Source organism: Thamnophis elegans, chromosome 15, assembly GCF_009769535.1.
Source record: "Thamnophis elegans isolate rThaEle1 chromosome 15, rThaEle1.pri, whole genome shotgun sequence".
Classification (NCBI taxonomy): Eukaryota; Metazoa; Chordata; class Lepidosauria; order Squamata; family Colubridae; genus Thamnophis; species Thamnophis elegans.
Window position 1 is genome coordinate 26,498,175 of NC_045555.1, and position 22,294 is coordinate 26,520,468.

Sequence of the window (22,294 nt, forward strand, 5' to 3'; positions counted from 1 at the left end):
ACAACCTTCCCTACAAAGGGAAGGTTGGAGACTGGACGATAGTTATTAAGAATAGCTGGATCCAGAGACGGCTTCTTCAGGAGGGGTCTCACCACCGCTGTCTTAAGCGCGGTGGGAAAGTACCCCTCCCGAAGAGAAGCGGTAACTACCCCCAGTGGTGGGACTCAGCCAGTTCCCACCTATCTAAGAGAACTGGTTGTTAGCTTTTTAGGCAGTTTGGAGAACCGGTTGTTTGAAGAAATCTCCTTTTGTTTTTTTTCCCCTTTACAGGGCTAATTCTGTAAGGAAGGCAGGAAGGAAACATTCTGGTGTTGTTTCTAGCCTAATCTTTACTGCCCTGCTTACAGAAACTGCCTCTCTGATTAACCCTTATTAAATTGTAACAGCTAAGGTGAAGTGCCCATCAACGTGAGTGACATTGAATTGGTCACCCCCACCTAGCCACCAAGTTGGTCATGCCCACCGAGCCACGCCTACCCAGCTGGTGATTAGGGCAGAGAACCGGTTGTTAAATTATTTGAATCCCACCACTGACTACCCCAAATTAGCCCTTGTACTGGCCTAAGACTGTAATAAACTGACTGACTGGCATGGGAGTTTGTCAAAGGGAGCTTTCAGGCTTTTAGGTAGTGAAACACTGGATAATTTCTCAATCTTTCGAATTGTTTTTTAACATTAAAGCTTACAGTCCAAAGTCAGGCTGAAATGGAGAAGACTCCCGTTTATGTTTTATTGTACCCATTGGTGAAAGAATTGCCCTCCTCCCCAGGTGGACAGCTTCAGCTCTCTGTTATATGGACACTCTCTGTTTTTATGATCTTGATTGTGCAGATGAAAAGACATAGATCTGCATTTAGTTGCATCAAGCCCAAATTGGTTGGGCAGATAATGGTTTTGCATCAGTTTTTACAATGTTACTTAGGAACTTTTTTTAATTGGATCAATGCCCTTGGCCAACACTAGAGCTTTTAAGGGTTTGGTTTATTGCAAAGCTATGTGGTTGTTCTAGTGAAATATAAACATTACAGATCTTTGCAAATGATGTTGGATTTTGGGTAGGGTACTCAATAACACTTCCATGTCATTGTCTATGGAGATCCTCAGTCATCCAGATCACGGTCCTCCCAAGGGTGCTTTTTCAAGCCTTTTTGGAGTCAGAACTGAAGAAGCTTCTTAGAAGAGAAACAAAATGTCTTCAAGGAAAAGCAAAGTCTAGTTGCCTTTCGAAAAAGCACCTTTGGGACTTTCATGTCATTGCTGACATATCAAGGATATCAAAATTAATATATAGTGGGATATGATATGCACAGATTATCAGCCTTTTATTGTCTGTTTCCATAATAGGTCATCCATTCTTTGTGGTTGCATTATTTTATACATTACATTAGAATAGGTTGATTGCCAAATTGAAAATTCAGGACAAATAAGCCATAATATCCTTATCCAAAATCTCTCTTCTGTGCATCCATATTGGACAAGCTCCTTATAGATGCTTGAAGTAAATAAACATGCACAGTTTTGAATTCTTACTGGTCCATTCAAAATATTATGAGAAGTTTGTTCTATGTACAATATTGAATAATTAGTTCCATTGTAGAGTTTGTTCTGATAAAACTCAGCCAACTTGGAACACTTTCTTTCAGTGAGTTTAAAACAAACAAACAAAAACATTTGGCACAGTCCTATGAATTAGCGCTTCTTTCATATTTTGGAACAACATTTAATTCACATGAGTTCTCATAGACATGTCTATCACGTGGCAAATGAAAGCAGAATGCAATTGTTTATTTAAAAGCATTTTGTGCTGGTTTTGCAAAAATCCCTCTGGGGTCTTCCATCTCTAATGGTCCATTCAGACATCAAGTCATCACTCAAGTGATGAATATGCATCTGTATACCAGCTTTTAGTATCTGCTTGCCTTATTCCTTGAGGACAATTTATATGCTACGATGCTGGGTGGACTCTGGTGAAGAGAGGCTTATGAGAGAAACAAGAGCATAGCCAAGAAGTTGCATTTTCTATGCAAAGACCAGGAATGTGGGAATTAACACATTGATAAAATGCATAGAAACTTTTGTTTTGAAAATTATGTTATTGCTTGGGGAGGCAATCAGTGGAAAATGGAATGCATTAAAGAGTAATAATTCAGATGTTTCCATTATGTCTCGTATCCTTATCCCATTCCCAGTGCACGAAATATTGTCAAAAATATTACCACATACCATTATAGGTGCATATCATCAAATCAAATCTTTATTGTCAATTCACAACATGTGTACAATGAGATTGAATGAGCCTCCCTTGGTGCAGCTCCCCCCCCAAAAAAAACCAGACTATATCTCAATAACTCAGTACATAAAAGAAAAAAAATCCCTAACCCAAATAAATACGGTAATAACTAGCACACATTCCCATATACATATATGTATATAACATTATAGGGACGCGGTGGCTCAGTGGCTAAGATGCTGAGCTTGTCAATCAGAAAGGTTGGCAGTTCAGAAGTTCGAATCCCTAGCACCACATAACAGAGTGAGCTCCCGTTACTTGTCCCAGCTTCTGCCAACCTAGCAGTTCAAAAGCATGTAAACATGAAAGTAGAAAAATAGGGACCACCTTTGGTGGGAAGGTAACAGCGTTCTGTGTGCTTTTGGCATTTAGGCATGCTGGCCACATGACCACAGAGACGTCTTCAGACAGCACTGGCTCTTCGAAACAGAGATGAGCACTGCTCCCTAGAGTTGGGAACAACTAGCACATACTGTATGTGAGAGGGGAACCTTTACCTTTACCTTTAGATATAGGGAGAAGCATCTTAACTCTCTTTCTCCTGACCAAACTATCGAAGCCAGGGGTATCCAACTTTGGCACCTTTGATACTTGTGGACTTCAATTCCCAGAATACTGGCTGGGGAATTCTGGGAGTTGAAGTCTGCAACTCTTAAAGTGCCAAGATCTGAATACCCTGATCTAAGCTTTGCTCCATCTTTGTCCTCTGCAATAACATTATATTATATTACACTGATATAAACATGTTTCACATTGCGCTGGCCCTGCAATTAAACCTGATTGTGGCATTATGTTGCCTTCAGTAGTCTGACAGCCCATGTATAAAAGCTATTTTTCAGCCTATTTGTTTGACTGATTCTATATCTCTGCTTCTATATCTCCTGCCCGATGATAGGAGAGTAAAGAAGTGCCGACCAGGGTGTGAATCATCCCTGAGGATTTTCCTCACTCTGTTGAAGCAGTGGGTCCTGGCAATTTCGTCCAGTGGGGTCGGGGGGCAGCCCATAATTTTTTTGTGCTATGCTCACCACCCTCTGTAATATCTTTCTATCTGCGGCTGTCAAGCCAGTATACCATACCGTAACGTAATATGTAAGGACACTTCCTATCGTAGACCAGTAAAAGGAAGCCATCAATTGTTGTTCCATCTGATTTTTCTGCAAGACCCTGAGGAAATGGAGTCTCTGTTGAGCCTTCCTGTCAACCTGGATCATGTTATTTTTTCCAGGTGAGATCTTGGCTAAGGTGGACTCCCAGAAATTTGAAAGAGGAGACCCTCTCCAGACTGCCCCTCGATGCGGAGTGGGGCAGGTTCCTCTCTCTGCTTCTGGAAGTCCAACACCAATTCCTTTGCCTTGCTGGTGTTTAGATGCAAAAAATTTTCTGAGCACCATGTGGATAACTTCTTCCCTGTATGCTAATTCGTCTCCTCCTGGTTAATTGGTTGATTGGTTAATTCAACAATTTTGTGAAAGTTTTCCTGAAAGCCTCCAACTCCGCAGAAATGTGAAAATGGGAATATAATTGCACTGTGTTGGGATCATTTTTCCATACTTGTTTCTCTCTGGCTTCCAATGCATCCTTGATTTAATGTCTTCTCTCATCTCTTCCAAATTCTGCGGTGCAACTTTTAGCATCTGATTTTGTAATTTTGACTATCAGGGGCCTGGCTGTCCATTCAAGATGTGATGGATGACTATTTATTTTGCTATTTTTGCCACCAACTAGATATTGTCACTTTCTACCTTTACCCATGCAAAGCCCCACCCGTTCTTTTTGTGCCAGAGGCTTTATTTCTCCCTCATCTGATGTCATTCCTTGCTAATAAATACATAGGAGGCTGTGATTTTCAGCTAAAAATTCAAGTTTTCACATGGGAGATAGGCCTCCCTGAAGATAGTATATATCTTCAACTCCCATTGCTTCCCGCATGGTTAATGCAGATGGAAACGGTGCCTATGAGCCTTCATTGGCCTTGTTGTCCAAATGTAATTCCTGAAATAATTTGAAATATCTTTTAGAGAGATAAATATTTCTCTTTCCCACAGCTGCCTGTGGAATAAAACCAGGAAAGCATTTAAGTAAATAACAGCCAATTTTAAAGGTAATCTGGTTGTGAGATGGAAATCTTTCCTAAATGCCTATATTTAACCTAATTTAATTACACACCCCGCCTTCCTTTGTGCTAATCTGCTAATACTTTTTCAGGTAGTCCTAGAGTTGTGACTGAACCTGTCTATAATTTGTGACCATTGTAAAAGGGGTGCTTAAATGACGATTGGATTTTAGAACCTTTTTTGTGCTTCATTAAGCGAATCACCATGGTTGCTAAGTGAATCTGCGCTTGTTAAGTGAACCAATGGTTCACTATGGGCCAGGGGTGAAATCAACTTACCTTCGCTACTGGTTTGGGTGATGTGAGTGCACTTGCACGCATGCTCACTTTGCTCGCACACACCACCTCCGTGCACGCGCAGGACCTTCGATTTTCAACCATTCAGTTGTCACGTGCAATTTAAATTAGATAGAAAGCAGAAATCCAATGATTCTAGCTAATATAAATCACGTGTCACAGCTGATCATCGGAAATACCGGTTCACCCGAATTTGTAGCATTTTTTTTACTACCAGTTCAGGCAAATCGGTAGCATTTCACCCCTGCTATGGGCGTGGTTTTACAAAAACTGAAAGTAAATGTCAGTTTTCAGCAAAAAACACAAGACACATCATAAAACATATCATAAGACACAATCATATGACTGTGGCAAACGACAGTGGTCGGTTGCTCCTACCGTCGCTACCGGTACGCTGCTCATGGTCTTTTGGTGCACGCGCCGGACATGTACTGTGCACGCGCCAGACATGCACTGTACACACATGTGCACTCCACCGCCCCTGTGACACCCAGCTGCTTGTAGGAGGTCACGCAGACGCCGCACGCTGTGTGTCCGTGCACAATTTGCCCGGTTGCTTAAAAAACAGTAAGGAATGCGGGTGGGCAGATGGGCCAAATGAACCACCGTACTGATACGGTGGCCGCTGCTCCTGACTACTACTGGTACAGCTGTACTGGCTGGAACCCATCACTGGCAAACGGATGTAAATATGGCGAGTTGCTGAGTGGCCAAACTGTGGGATGGCAGATATCAGAACTTAAAATCCAGGTCCTAAGTGTCCCAAATGGAGGTTCATCAGAACTTTGAATGTTCACTAAGTGACAGGTCGTAAATTGAGGGTGATTTATATTATCTCTTACATCTTTTTTCCAGCAACACAAATATCTTTTTTTTTCATAGACAGCCAAAATTATGCACACTGTTTTTTTGATTGAACATTGAACAGCATGATCCTAGCAGAATACAAAATGTTTTTGCTCTTAAGGGGCATGGTGTAATGTTCCTCCACCGAAAGCAGTGGATTGTAATACCAGGGAAAGTTTACAATGCGGTGTACAGTCCGTGTCTGCTCCTAGTAAGGCTTATTCCCAAGTAAGATCTACATAGGACTTTAGTCACAGTCAGCTATGCGGATAGTCTAATGAAACTTTAAATTCCTACTTAGACCCGAGTAAGCCTCAGTAACTGCTCTGCAAATTATTTTCAAGGGACTCTTAATCAGAGCGCACTGGACCAGCGTTACAGACTACAGAAATTGACAGCGAACTGAAGCCTCTAAATTAACATGTTACTTTCTCGTCCTCCGCTGCTTTCTTCGACAAAGCTGTGCATTTTAATTTCTTCACGTATCTGAAGAAAGGAAATCAGCCTTTTCTTTTCCTCCTCTGCTCCTTCGCATTTAAACACTGTGAAACGCACTGCATGACACCATAGAATTTCCTTGTTCTTCTACATGGATGAAAGGAAGCAGAGCGTGAAAATGTCCCGTGACATATTTTGTGGCTTTACAGTTTAGTCTGCAGAAGAAAATTGTGGTGTTGCTGCCTCGCGGGGCAGTCTGTAGATATTCTCTATTCATGGATGGTCCTGGTCAGCTTTTCTTTAGGAGTTAAAACATTCCTTTCTGACATTGCATCCTAGCCAGGTTTAATATCATCAACTGGGATCTAGGCAGTGGTGAAATTCAATTTTTTTTTACTACCAGTTATGTGGGCATAGTTTGGTGGGCATGGTGTGGCTTAGTGGATGCCTTGGTGGGTGTGGCAGTGGAAGGATACTGCAAAATCTCCATTCCCACCCCACTCTGGGACCAGCCAAAGGTGGCATTTACCGGTTCTCCAAACTACTCAAAATTTCTGCTACCGGTTTTCCAGAACCTGTCAGAACCTGCTGAATTTCACCTCTGGATCCAGGACACAGCCAAAGCCAGAGTCTTTTGCATACAAATTAGTCTCACTCAATTATCTATGTTTCTCTTGATATTCGGTTAAGAAATTTATTCCCCTTCCTTCTTAACAGCTACTTTGTTTTTTGTTTTTTTTAGTTATTTTTGATAGTCCAATAGTCCATGGCATGTTCTGATAGTTTGATTTTTTGTATTCCTTTGATTGAGTTGTTGTGAGAGGGATGAATGGAAATTAATGCTAGGTATTCCAAGTTATACACTCTTGTGCTCTAAAAAAAAGTCTAACATTTTAGCAGGATAACACAGCTGAAAGGGACCTTGGAGATCTTCTAATCCAACCCCCTGCCCAAGCAGGAAACACTATACCATTTCAGACAAGTGATGGTCCAAATTCTTCTTAAAAGCCTCCAGTGTTGGATTACCCACAACTTCTCAAGGCAAGCTGTTTCACTGATTTAATTGTTCTAACTGCCAGGAAATTTCTCCTTAGTTCCAGGTTGCTCCTCTCCTTGTTTAGTTTCCATCTGTTGCTTCTTGTTCTGCCTTTGGGTGCTTTGAAGAATAGGTTGCCCGCCCCCTCTTCTTTATGGTAGCTCCTCAAATATTGGGAGACTGCTATCATGTTACCCCTAGTCCTTCTTTTCACTAGACTAAACATACCCAAATCCTGCAACTTTTGTTCATATATTTTAGCCTCCAGTAGCAATCATCTTTGTTGCTCTTCTCTGTACTCTTTCTAGAGTCTCAACATTTATTTTTGTATGTAACTGCAACTGAGCTGGATAGAGTATTCCAAGAGTGGCCTTACCAAGGCAGTATAAAGCGGTAGTAATGCTTCATGTGATCTTGATTCTGTCCCTCTGTTTATGCAGTCTAGGATTGCATTAGCTTTTTTGGCAGTTGCAGCACACGGCTAACTTATATTTAAGTGATTGTACACTAAGACTCCCAGATCTATCTATCTATCTATCTATCTATCTATCTATCTATCTATCTATCTATCTATCTATCTATCTATCTATCTATCTATCTATTTATCTATCATCTCTATCTCTCTCCCTCCCTCCCTCTCCCTCTCCCTCTTCCTCTCTCTCTCCTTCCCCCTCCCCCTCCCTTTCCCTCTCTCCCTCCCTCTAGCTCCCTGTTTCTGTCTCCTCTCTTGCTCTCTCTCCCTCTCTCTCTCTACCTTCCTCTCTCTCTCCCTGTCTGTCTCCTTTTTCTCTCCCTCCCCCTCTCCCTCCCTCCGTCTCTCCCTCCCTCCCTCTCTCTGTCTTTCTCCCCCTCCCTCTCCCCCTCTCCCTCTCTCTCCCTCTCGTTCTCTCTTTCTATGTATCTCTCCCTTTCTCTCTCTCTCTCCCCTTCCCTCCCTCTCTGTGTCCCTTCCTCCCTCTCTGTCTCCCCCTCCCCTCCTCTCTCTCTTCCTCTTCCTCTCCCTCTCTCTTTAGTATTTTGTTATGGTACTATTTGATGAGTAAGCATAAATCATCTTTATGTATACCAAACTCTGCTAACTATTCCTCATCTTTAAGAAATAGGTTGCTCTTTTAAAAACCCACAGAAGCAAGTGCAGGGAACTCACCCCTAGTGGTTTAGCCTCTAACCCAGCATATGAATCAAGGCTTCCTTCATCTACCTCATTGTCCCCAAGACTATTAAAGTTTAATCATTGTCTTCTTCCTTTTTTTCTTCGGGAACAGATTTTCCTGGAACTCTTTGTGGCCAAGTAAATTATTAATGTCATTAAAATTTATATTTTTTTTCTGTCATTACCTCTAAGGAAGATGGGGGATTTAATGCGAAACATAATTGTCTCGTTTTGCAGTTTGTGTTTTGGTACTCACTGCTGCTAAAGTAGATTTAAATATTTTTCCCCCAAGCAAGCCATTACTAGTGCAATAATTTACATTCCTTTCAGTGCAAATAAATAAATATACAAATCGGCGGACAACCTGGAATACCAGCCTCTGAAAACTAATCCTTCTATTCAATATTCTAAGTGTGTAGAACTTTTAATATGTTTCTTTCAGTGCTGACATGAGCTCCCCCACCACCACCCTCCCAGCGGATTAATTATAAATCACCTGGCATCAAGTCAAACCAAATCCTAATTTGGCATAACCTGGGAAGTCTCTCCCCTCCCCTCCCCAACCCACTTTTCAAGAAGGGATTAGCCTTCTATGGTGCTGAAACAACTAAAGTTGGTTTTCAGTGCATATTTTTAGTTCAGGTCTTTCTCTTAAGATAGCATGTTTCTCTTTATACATATAGGCATATAAACATATAGATGCATACCCTGCTTCTCCAAAAATAAGACATCACAGATAATAAGTCCAATTGGGCTTTTGAGCCCATGCACTAAAATAAGCCCTCCCCCAAAAATAAACCCTCCTGAAAATACTGCAACACAGCAGCAGCAGCAGCAGCAGCTATGAGGTTACCATGCTTGGCCTTCCTGCACCTCAAAAATAATAAGACCTCCCTGAAAATAAAGCCAAGTGCTTATTTTGGGGGTCAAAAGAAAATAAGATCCTGTCTTATTTTTGGGAAAACACAGTACATACATAAACATATACATACATAGACACATAGGTGCATAGACACATACACATAGAGATATAGGCACTTTTACATACAGACATATAGATGCATAAACATATACATAAATAGGTATATAGATGCAGACACATAGACATGTACGTGCATAGACACATAGATGCATAGGCATACAGTCACATAGATATATAGACATATAGACACAGAAATTCAGAAATATATGCATATGCATATGCATATAGATGCATAGACATAGAGACATATAGATGCATAGATGCATAAACATATACATGCATAGACACATACACATAGAGATATGGGCACTTTTAGATACAGACATATAGATGCATAAAATAGAGGTATAGACAGACATATAGACACAGACACATAGACATGTATGTGCATAGACACAAAGATACATAGGCATACAGTCACATAAATTTATAGATAAAGAGATGCAGAAATATAGATACATAGACACATAGGCATATAGACATATATAGATGCATAGATACATAAACATAGCAATAGCAATAGCAGTTAGACTTATATACCGCTTCATAGGGCTTTCAGCCCTCTCTAAGCGGTTTACAGAGTCAGCATATTGCCCCCAACAACAATCTGGGTCCTCATTTTACCCACCTCGGAAGGATGGAAGGCTGAGTCAACCCTGAGCCGGTGAGATTTGAACAGCCGAACTGCAGAACTGCAGTCAGCTGAAGTAGCCTGCAGTGCTGCATTTAACCACTGCGCCACCTCGGCTTAGATGCATAATAGGCATAGAGCAATAAAGTACTCATTGAACACTTTATGTGTGGATCTGGTTGTTTGTGCCTAACAGGTGGTCCCATGTAGAGTGCATTTCAGTAGTCTATTCAGGAGGTGACCAAGACATGAGCAGAGTTCACTTCATTCCATCAAATGATGCAATACTGCTAGATTTCTGGGGCTACAGCTGAATTTTTGTGCTAGAATTCTGATGAAAACAAATTGAACGCACAAACCAAAACACACTTCCCCCCCCCAAAAAAATTACTCCGAAGCATAAACTACATTAAAAGTCATCAAAGCCGTGATTTCTAAGATCAGTGAGCCGCTGATTATGGCCCAGCAATTAATCTCATCTCTGCGCCAAGGACTTCTGCACTTCCATTTGGGGGAAGCCTCCTGCCTTTCTGCCTGTCTGATTACATAGTGGAGGTTGTCAGAAAACAAATGTCTTTGCAAGCCTACTGAGACATTATTTTCCATAACTGCTTATTATTTTGCCCGTAATCAGACATACAAAGAGCTGGGGTTAAAACGCCTTGATAGGTCAGGGCATGGAAGCAGCAACGGGATCCCTTGAAACTCCTCAACTCTTCATATCCCCCTAGGAGGTTGATTGCCAAGCTGTCCAGATCATCTACTGTATATATTTTTTATGTCTCTCTTTTTATGTCTCCTATAACTAATTTTTTTCTTTATCGATATACTTGGCAAACAAATGAAAGTTGTTCACCATGGGATTTCATTCTGCATGATTCTGAGCAACAAAATTAGTAGTAAGTTGGAGTGACAGGGACATGGGAACAGTTTGGATTTAGAAATCCTCCCCCACAAAAAATCCAATTGGCATAGAGCATTTGCATGCACACATGTGGTTAAATTGAATAGAGTAGTGGTGTATATTGTTATTTTGTTCAGGAGGTAATTTCTGAGGGCATAGGAACTATTCTCTTGGTGGAAGAGTCAAAACTCTTGGGGATATTGCATCCTCCAATATCAAATGTCAATATTTAGTTCATGCGAGATCAGTAGAGATAGCCTTCGCCTGATGTTTTGGAAGAAATGGATTCAGGAGTGGGCTGCTACGGGTTCGGCTGAGTTAACTAATGTTATGGCCGGTTCGGATAACCTCCAAATCCCACCCCTGGCTCACCCTGCCTGCCCCACCCTGCCCTTCCCCTCCCAGGAGTCTCCACGCAGCCTGTTTTGGATGCGAGGTAAATGCGGAGGCTTGGAAGGCCTCTGGAGCCAGGGAGAGGCAGTGTTCACCCTCCCAGAATCTCAAGGAAAGCCTCTGGAGCTTGGGGAAAGCGAACCCCCCCTCAATGACATGATGCAGGAGGCAGACTAGGCCACACCCACCATGGCCGTGCCCAACCCAGCAACCAGGCAGAGAACCCGTTGCTGAAATTTTTGAAGCCCACCACTGAATGGATTCATGTACGCACAAAAATGTGTGTGTGTGTGTGTGTGTGCACGCGCGCGCTTCCGTTTGTATGTATGCCTATGTCTATGTGTTCAGAGTGGTTGACCTTAGGAGCAAGCCAAATCAGAGTAGAATATAGAATGCAGAATGCAGGTTACAGAATAACAGAGTTAAAAAGGACCCTGTTGGTCTTCTGGTGTCCAACCAGTGGTGGATTGCATACAGTACACCCCGGTACGGGCGTACCAGTGCCTGCCCGGAGCCCTGGGTACCGTTCCAGTACGGTGCTCTGGAGGGCCCACCCCCCCGAGCTCCGTACCTGTATTTGAGCTCTTTGGTGCTTCTGCGCGTGGAGCGCACGGCACCTGTGCGACGCTCCACCGAGCAGCTAGCTGGAGTGTAGTGGAGGCATTGCAAGAGGTAAGGATGTATGCGCACACTGCGTGTGTGCATGTACTGCACACGTTCATGTGGTGGACACTGTACCAGTTGCAATGGGATTTGGAACCCATCACTGTCTAACCTATAGCAAGGAAACCCAAATAGGTTCTGGACTTGCAGATGTGTACAGGTTCAATATTCCTTCCTGTTGGCCATGGTAGTTGAAGCCAGTGGGCTTGGTAGTTTTGAAAAGGTGGAGGGATCCCTTTTCCTTCTGCCCTGCTTAGGGGAATGAGCTGTGCGGGTGAAGGAACTAATCAGTCAATTGGACTGTTGCTTCTTTATGGGTTCACTGCTCTTTTTGACATGTCACAATCGAGGCCATGAATAGAGTTCATGGTGGAGCAATTCAAAATGATATCTTGGGACAAGAAGGACAAGTTGCCCAAGTACATATGGGAAGGGTAATTATGGGTAAAGCACATGAGTTGAATTTCTCCAAATAAAATCTTAGATACCATTTAACCGGTTGAGGTTGTTTGAAGTTTGCATGGACTTGCTTCAGCTGTTTTCCAAGGATGGCATATTTGTGTTTAAATCAATAGCATGGATTTTCATTTAAATCCATGGAATGGATTTACGTTTAAATTGGTACCATGGATTATCATGCACAACCCAATCTATCCTTTCAGACTTTTTTCTCCCTTCCTCAAACAATTATTTGTTCATTATTTTATTCTTTAAAAAGCTGTTTTAATCTTGTTGACAAAGGAACAACTGTAGACCCTTAGTAATAGTGTTGCATTGAATTGAGTAGGATTTGGTATAAACTACGTATCTGCGGGTATTTTACTTTGTGAAAAGTTGCAGATGCATTCCTCCCTCCCTCCCTCTCCCTCCCTCTCCCTCCCTCTCCTTCCCTTCCCTTCCCTTTCGTTCCTTTCCTTTCCTCCCTCCAGTCTTCTGCTAATTAGTTCTCCATGTTCTCCAAATAAGACCTTTAATGTTAAACGTTTTTGTGTATCTTTACAAAACACCCATCATTTATCTATTGGTACAGTGTATGAACTCCCAGACAAATGCCCAAAACCAATAAAGAAAGTTATCATGGTGAACACAAGTGTCTTATTTTGTTATCATGGAAATAACATTGAGGCATCCCTTAACATTCCATCCAGATAATGATTGCTTATAAAGGGCAGAGGTAACCTTCCTTCAAAACGTAAACAATGTGTGGACAGGGACCTATTCCTGAGAGGTGGACAATTCTAATGAACCTTTTTTCCCATTAGGAAATCAGTGACAATGAAATCTTAGAACTGGTACACAGCGCTCTGGGACGGATGACCGTCATACGCCAGATCTTTCCCGTGACACGTGAGAACAATCAGCGGTGCATGAGAAACAACCACAGGATATCATCCCTGCTCTGTGACCCACAGGAAGGTTACCTTCAAATGCTTCAGGTTAGTAGGTAGATCTCAGGACCAAGATGACCCATCCCTTCGTTTTTTTCCCCCTTAGGAAGGTGTCATGATGTGTGATCCTGCTAGACACTGCAATGTTGTAGAGTGTTCTGACCTAGGCTTCCGCAGCAGCACGAAGCTGAGCCCTTGTTCTGATAAATCCCTTTTATTTAATTTACAGTGAATTCCTCTCCAGCAAAGTCTTTCCTCTCTCACAGTCTTTCAAGATAGTTCACAATTACTGATCTTTATCAGGCTTGGAGAGTGGCCAGGCCGATATCTTTCAGGCGCCGTAATATTGGCAAGAATGCAGGAATGAACTAATTGTCTCCTGCAAACTCCACTCCCCTTTCTCTCCTCTTTTATTTCCTCTGGGAGGGGCCATTTATCGTCCACCTGTGGCCTTACTCCCAAGTTGACCCCAGTTCTTTAGTTGTTCCCTTCATCTGGCAATTCTGCGCATGCGCACACTGGGAACAGGCTCCAGCTGTTCGTCTGCCTCACTGATGTCTGACTCTGAAGGCAGCTGATAACTGTCAGACGGCCGTGCCCCCCTCTCTTCCTCTGACATAGAGCCCTCATCAGAGCCTTCTCCAGACTCCAAGAGTGGCCCATGTTTCTCCCCAACCTCCTCACTGTCCGAATCTGCTGCCAGCTCTACTGGCCATTGGTGGGCCACAACATAGAGGAAAGAAGGGTACTCCAGTTACCAATAATTGGGGCATGTATCATCAACCAATTGTATCTGCACCTCTTAAATCTCCATGGGATGATCTTTTGTGTAAAACAAATTGTGCTTCTTTTGCCAGTGGTATCCAATCATGTTATATGCTTAAATGTATGAGTGGTGGGAAAGGAATACAAGTTTTCTTCTTCTTCTTCAAGGGTTACATTGAAACTTAGCTCTTACTGAATTTCATTGGAAACAGTGAAAACAGTTCTCTGTTTGGTACATTTGGACATAGGAAAATGAATTCACATAATCTGGAATTCTTGGATAGCAGATGTGATTCTAAAGAAAATTGGGAACTTCTAAAGCATTTGATTTTTGGACATTTACTTCCATGTCAACATGCCATATTTTTAAAACTATAGAAAAGTGAACTATCCTGACAAACCTCATTAAAAAAGGAATGTTGTATTTGATGGCGCAAGCCCTTCTACAAAATACAATATAGCACCCAGAGAATGATTTATCTACTTACCTACTTATTTTATTTTATTTGTCAACAAGTACAAGGAAACAAGTATGAAAACACATGAAAAATGGCACAAGTAAATGGATATAAATAAGCAAAACATAGCCATAAAAACATAAAAAGAGTACATATAAATGGGGATAGTAGGACAAGAATGGTAGGCATGCTGATGCGCTTATGCACGCCCCCTTAGGGACCTCTTAAGAAACACGTAAAGTCCACTGTAGACAGCTTAAGGTCAAAGGTATGAGGGTTAGAGGAATAACAACAGGATCAGGTAGGGTGTTCTGCACATTTACTACTCTATTGCTGAAATCATTTTTCCTGCAATCAAGATTAGAGCAGATTACATTTAGTTTGTATAGCTCTTGTGTTATTGCAGTTGAAGTAAAGTAGTCATTAACAGGTAGGACGTTATGGCAGATTATCTTGTGCACTAAGCTCAGGTTGGAATGTAGACGGCATAGTTCAAGGAACTACTAAGATTTCTTTGTCTTTGAGAAAATGTTCAGTCTCTTAGTCCAGAAACTGGGATTGATTTGGAGATCTGAGTTCATGGGAATAAGTGAAGCTCCTATCATGGTTTTATTTCTTCTCTTCTTTACTAACATTCATTGCTTGCTGAGGCAGTGATCACCGTTGGCCTCCCCCTAGCAAACAACACACGTATCAAGCCATAATTCTGTTTAGTTATTTCCATCTAGCAGTGTATTTGAATTTAGGAAGCTCCGGCATTCTTGGACTGCTACAAGAACATGTTACAATTACAAATTTCATCTCACTAACTTCTAGGAAAGAGTTGTACAGCCTGAGGCTCCAATCCCAAGCAGCCTCTAGAGGCTATCAGAAGTTGTTCTCCATTAAATATGAAAAGGCTCCTGTTTTACCATTGTCAATAGACTAAGCTATGTGGCACTTACCACCAATCTTTTGGTCCGTATCATTTATTTACTTGCTTGGACGATAGATTTTTATCTCAGATTTTCCTTTAGGAGATCCGGGGGTGGGGGAAGGCATTCTCCAGCCCCAACTTTAAGTCTCCAAATAACCCTGTTGGGCAGGCAGAGGGTGATTGGCCAATGACACCTGTGGAGATTCCATGGATAGATCTGAAACTGCGTCTCCCTGAGATCCAATCCAGCATAATAACCAGCCCAGGAGGGACAGAGATAGATCTTACCTGTCACTGTTCGGACATAACATCAAACTGAAGGCTACAACTTGGCAGTCCTATTCAGACAAAAACTATCTGTCTTTTTCTGGGTAAAGTATCACACTGGGACTACTGCTTTAAAAGCTTGCCCAAAGATGATATTTCAACATGCCACTTAATCATCCCCATGATTTATTTCTTGTTCCATCCAAACATTATTTCTTTTTTTGAGCTGCCCTAGGGTCTCTACCACATCCAGCCTCTACCTTGCAAACAGATTGCATAGATCAAGACAATTCTTTGCTCTGATCTGTAACAATTAATGACCAGTACAGTCTTGCTGCTGTGGCACAACTAGAGGTCCTTTTACTGCAGCTAAAGCATCCCAAATAGGCCAGGGCAATCAACCTTGGCCTTGATTATAATTTCACTAGCAAAACAATTAAGAGTGACTTCTGTTAGTACAATGGTGGTAGCATAGCTAATTGCTGAGGCAAGTTGTCTTTCTCAACTTTTCATCGTAAAAGCCCCTTAGGCTGAGATTTGAAAGAGTTGCTGGAAGAACAATACCGGTGGCCCATAACAGAGTAAGCCACTTCCATGGTTAATATACTGGGAAAGTGTTGAGCTTAGAAAGTGATTCTTATCCATCTTCATCTTCGTGCCTACATTATTGGTCAACAGTAATACTTGAATCTCACCGGCTCAAGGTTGACTCAGCCTTCCATCCTTCCGAGGTGGGTGAAATGAGGACCCAGACTGTGGGGGCAATATGCTGACTCTGTAAACCACTTAGAGAGGGCTGAAAGCCCTATGAAGCGGTATATAAGTCTAACTGCTATTGCTATTGCTATTGAATTTTTGTTCTTTCAGGACAGTAACAGTATATAAAATCATGCCCAATTTTACTTTTCCAACACAGCTTTTTGTTTTGGATGTACTGTGATGGCCCATCTCAGTGATGTAATATCTCTCTGTGTGCATACATCTTAGCAGTTAAATTTTTACTTCTGCACGGTCTTTTCTATAGCCACTTTTTCTTGAAAAGGAATTCTTCTTTTGTTAGATGACACAAATCCTTTACAAGTTCCCAGTTCTCCAAAGAAAGGTGTCATGAGCTGATTGCTAGTGAGGCAAGAAAAGCAACAAGTTTCAAATCTTGCAGAGGTTTCCAGAAAAGGATTGCAAAATAGTGAAGTTCTCCAAGTATTGAAATAATAATCAGTCTTAGAAGAATAATTAGGTAAAAACACGATTTCACTGCAGGGTTGAGAAGGCACACCTTTTATAACAGTGGTTAAGGGAAGAAGACAAGAGTGATCAGATTTTTTGGTCCAAACAGAAGGCAGGATTTTGAGATAGTCAGGCAACATTTACAAGAGCTGAGGTGGCGCAGTGGTTAGGGTGCAGTACTGCAGGCCACTTCAGCTGACTATTATCTGCAGTTCAGCGGTTCTAATCTCACCGGCTCAAGGTTGACTCAGCCTTCCATCCTTCTGAGGTGGGTAAAATGAGGACCCAGACTGTGGGGGCGATATGCTGACTCTGTAAACCGCTTAGAGAGGGCTGAAAGCCCTATGAAGTGGTATATAAGTCTAACTGCTATTGCTATTTGACAGTAACCCAGAGAGAGGTTGTCACAGACATTGTCTTAAGCATTGACGTGCAGTCAGGGGAGGCAGGGCCTCACCACTGTCATCATGAAAAAGAAAAACAAATGTAACAGGAAAAAAGCTGAGGTAATTGCTGCCAGAGTCACAGTGGATGACTCTGCTTAGTGCTTAACTGCAGGAGGAGGCGAGAGAACCACATGCCTCCTTTAGACTATCTTTATGATCACTTGAGCAGAGTTAAGCAAGGGTTAAAAGGCGAAAAATTCCTCATGCAAAGGAGGCATGTGGTTCTCTCGCGTCCTCCTGCTCTGGCAGCAGCAGCTTTTGCCTTTTTCTTTTTACATTTTTTACATTTTCATCATGGCAGACAAGAGGAGAGTTGAAATCCTCTGTGACACAGCTGGAAAAGGTATGTGCGTCCTGGGTCGGAGGGACGGGGGAGGAATTCAAAATTATTGTAATTTGTAAGTAATTTTTTATTGTGAGTAATTTGTGTGTGTGTGCGCACGTGTGTTTGTTTCTTCACTTCACTCAAACAAACTCTCAATTTGAGAGAGTTTGTTTGAGAAGAAAGAGAAGGGGGAGAGGAAGGGAGGGCAGCCTTGTTTGAGAAGAGAGGGGCAGCCAGCCAGCAGAAGCGGGTCTTTTACCCGCCTCTGCTGGCGGTCTGGCACTTTCTTTCTTTTGCCTGCTGTGCTCCCCTTCCCTTTCTCCTCTCCCTCCCACCAGGAGCCCCATCCTGATCCCCTCTCCCTTTCCTCCTCCTCCTCTTCCCTTTCATCGCCGGCTGCCACCCCGCCCCCCACCTCCTCTGTCCCCGCTGCTGTGTCCGACAGAGGCGTCTCGTGTCTATGGTGGACATAAACGTGAGTTGCCTCTGTTGGGGACAGCGGTGGGGACTCTGCTTCTCACTGCCGCCACTCTCTACCACCTCACACCCCACCTCCTCTGTCCCCACCGCAGTGTCTGACAGAGGCGTCTCGTGTCTATGGCGGACATAAATGCGAGATGCTTCTGTCAGGGTTAGCGGCGGGGACTCTGCTTCTCGCCGCAACCGCGCTCTTGCCTCACCAACCGTAAACCACACTGCACGTCACTGGTCTTAAGCAAAGGTCAAATACAAGAAGCACCTTGGTACAATGAAGAGCTGTGAAACTCAGTTCTGATATATCTCTGGTCCTGAAGTTTGGCTTCTCCCAAATTAGGTCATTCTGGTGTCTCAACTCTTTTACTTCTCCCTCTTTTTCAAAGGAAGAAACATGTGAGAAAAAAAAGTGACAAAGTCTGAGATTAAAAATTAAAACCAGAGTGTTTTTATCAATTTACTATGTATGTCTATATACATATTAGCACATAAATACACACATTTGGCTATGACTGAATCAGAGGTGGTATTGAGCAAGTTCTGACCAGTTCTGGTAAAGGTAGCAGAAATTTTGAGTAGTTCGGAGAGCCGGTAAATACCTGACTGCCCCTGCCCCCATCTATTCTCTGCTTCCCGAGTCCCAGCTGATCGGGAGGAAATGGGGATTTTCCAGTAACCTTCCCCTGCCACGCCCACCAAGCCACCCCATGCCCACCAAGCCACATCCACAAAACCAGTAGTAAAAAAATGTAAAATCCCACCACTGGACTGAATCTGTACCTGGGATCTCTAGAAATCCTTGCTAATATTAGAAGGATGTTGATTTTTTCTCTGTAAGTTTAGATCTACAACCATGACTTACTGAAAAGTTGTTCTTTACTTGAAGGATACGAAGAACAGAGACAGTGAGATTATTTAAGGGGATATAACTGTGTGTAAAAGAGAAAAGGCAATAAAAACTGAGTATCAAGGAAAATTCTTGACAGGGTAATCTATTAAACTATGGAAGAGCTTCTGAAAGAAGCAATAGAGGTCTTATCACTCCAGACTTAAAAATGAGAGTGGACAGTGAAGCAGAAACTAGACCTGTAAAAATTGTATCTGTCAAATTACTCAGATATCTTCTTCTTCCTAGCGTATTCCCGCAGTTGCAAGGTCTGCTTTTCGTATCATTGAGCACCACTTTGCACTGTCAGCTGTGTCTCCAGGGAGTAGGCCCACCATTCGCATCTCTTTGTTGGCATTGTCTTGCCATCTCTGTTTTGGACACCCACGAGATCTCCGGCCATTGACTTCTAGCTGGCAGGCAGTTTTGGCCACGGTGGAAGACACTGTTCTGTGGACATGTCCATACCATCAAATTACTCAGATATGACACGGACAAAATTTATTTGAATTTCATTTTGTATTTCTGTTATAAATATTGTGCAATTGGGTTTGTCCCTCCCTCCCTTTCTTTTACAGCCTAATTCATTGGCTGCACTGAAATGTTTGTTTCCCATAATTCATTGTAAGTCTACAAAAACCAAGAAAGGCATGTTGAGGTTCTTCAAAGCAGTTGTTCCTTTATTGTTTCCTTTAGTGTTCCTCACCCATGAGGCAGCCATCTTTATGAACTAAAGCAGACTACTAGAATCAATAAATATGTGCTCTGAGAACTCCTAGGGGGGAGCTTTTTTGACTCTCTTCCATATTAGTTATCTAAACTGTGAGGTTTGTAGCTCAGGGTGGAAATTTGATGCTCTCTGAGCTTGGTTGTTCTCCTGTGCATTGTTTGGAGAATCCAAGCATGGGTTCAACTTCTGTTTGTCTTCCTGGTGACTGAGTTATTTTAGAGTTTTTGGCCACGCCTCCTGGACTTAACTGCCTCCAGTTTCTCAACTCAGTCAAGCCCATAAGGTGAGATTTTGATCTCTCTCAGTCCTGAGCAGAGAAAAAGAAATAAAGATGAATCTTTTTTGGATTTGGCAATTACATCTTCATCATAGCATTGCAGGCTAAGTACTGAAGGGGCAAGCGGCCACATCACAGCTGCTGGAATGCCTATTTGAAGGCACTATCATTGCCTTCCCTTCGGAGGCCTGTCTCAGCTGCCCCGCAGCTCATTCAGTGCTCCGCAATCGTGGCGGCGCTCCTTTGAAGCAGTGGGAAGCCGAAACAGCAAGCACCATCTTCCAATGATCCACATCGGTTCCGAAGCAGATCGAAGACCGCGGAATTGCCACAGCCAGTGGCCACCTCAAAGAACTTTGTGCCTGGAGCAATTCCACCAAATGATTCTTTTCCACCACGCACGATTACCATGGCTGCCATTTTTAGGCCCTTTTTCATCAGGTGCCATTTTAGAGCCCATTATTATTACCGGGTGCCATTTTACAAGCCTCTGAGAACTCCTAGGGAGGAGCTTTTGTTGACTCTCTTCCTCCCAGATTAGTTATCTAAACCTCTATATGTGACGTTTGTAGCTTAGGGTTGAAATGAGGGGTCTTTGATGCTCTCTGAGCTTGGTTGTTCCCTTGCAGAGGTTTCATTATCCAAATTAGGTAACATCAGTGCTAGAGGAGGTGGGGTTTGTGGAAAAGAGTTGGGGTCCCCAAACTTTCTGAGTCCATGGACTGGCAGAAGTGGAGATATGGGGAGGATGGTATTGGGCACGCACCTTAGATCCTGTGCATGCGCAAATGAAGCTTCGCACACTCGCCCGCCACTTGCACAGCCCAGTTCTCAACAGACCACTGGTCCACTGGTCCATTTATATCAGGCCAAGTAGACATTTTCAGGTTACTTCTGCCTGAATTTTGTTAATAGTCAGCAGAGTTAGAAGAACAAAGGTGATGCATGGTATGAAGGAGCCTGAGACCATGCAATGCCAGGAAAAATGAAGGACTTGCAAATGTAGAGGGATGGGGCTAGTTAAGGGGAGAAGTTGAAGGGGAGACCCTGAGCTCAAATAATTAAAAGAGCAGATCAACATTTTGCCTAAAACCATCAGACTCTATTGGACAATTGTGAGTGTTTTTTTCCTCCACCACTCCATATGCTGTGAAACATAATGCCAACAGACTGCAGAATTATAATCTGGGGAAACAAAATATTCTACCCTAAAAACACCCATTTTCTCACCACAGCGAGCCATCTGCACAGATCATTTAACCTCCGCTGATTGCCAGGCAGCAATCAGAAGCTAATTACGCTGCAAATATTGCTCCTTCATTATTACGATGGGCATCTATTACTTCATATGGCATCAGCTTGCCTGGAGTAGTATTTGATCCTGGTGTTTTAAATCATTCAACAATTGCGCACATCTTGCCAGCCCATTCATCTTAGAAACAGGATTTAAAGCTAAAATTGATAGGATTAACCAATCATTATCTATTAGGGCCCACAAATGCTTTGTGGGAAACAGAAGCATGGCGATTCGATATGTATTTATGAGTTTCTCCCTTTAATCACATTGACATTTTGGAGCCACTCAAGAGGGAATTAAGAATTAGAACAACAAAGAAAAATCATAGTTATCACTTTGCTGTTACGTTTTGACAGTTCCTGGGGTACTTTGAGGGTCATAAAATAGAAAATGGGCGCCCACACATGGACTACAATCAGAAGTAGCTCCTCCGACTTTGGTTTACAGTCTCTTGCTGAATTTGTCAACATCATTTCAAGGGAGATATGTCCCTTGAAGAGAGACCAAATGTCACAACTTGAGTTTGTTTTCAGACATGGATTCCAAGGAAAGAAGATACTAATCAGATGAACTGCTGAGCCGGTGGACAGGCCAACAAACCCAACCACAAAACAACATATTCTTCAATGGAGCAACACAGGTTCTTCTACTGAAGCTTTAGGAACAAATACAGCTCCCAAGAACTTACCTCCTGGCCTTTCCCAGCTTGCTATTGGACCATGAGCAAGGGCCACCTCTTTTTTGACCTAGGCTTCCGGATACAGTAAAAAGCACATGCTTAGTCCCAAAAAAACCTCTTTTTATTTCAAAGGCTGTGAATTATGTTCATTCGCAGCCCATAATGTGTCCCAAATAGTTCATAAAGAGCCCAACAGTAGGCTGTCAAAGTCCTTCAGAATAAGGCTGATAAGCACCCACCTTTATCTTCCTTGAAACACTGCCAAAGACTTAATTGGCAATTAGCTTGGCAAGGCCACATGGAGCAAAGAGTCAAAACAGAGCTTTAGAAGGTAAACTGACCAGCATGAACCAAGTTTCTTCCTGCAAGGGCTCACATGCCTTTGCTCCTCCTTCATGTCCTATGGGAGG

General features: G+C 42.6%; 1 protein-coding gene across 1 annotated transcript in view; it reads left to right on the forward strand.

Moving 5' to 3' along the window:
* Window positions 1–22,294, forward strand: part of GRID1 (glutamate ionotropic receptor delta type subunit 1) — a 793,636-nt gene that overhangs the window by 649,312 nt on the left and 122,030 nt on the right. Inside the window, exon 6 of the mRNA XM_032231518.1 lies at window positions 13,012–13,185. Coding sequence (XP_032087409.1) covers window positions 13,012–13,185 — 174 coding nt within the window. The remainder of the gene's footprint in view (window positions 1–13,011; window positions 13,186–22,294) is intronic.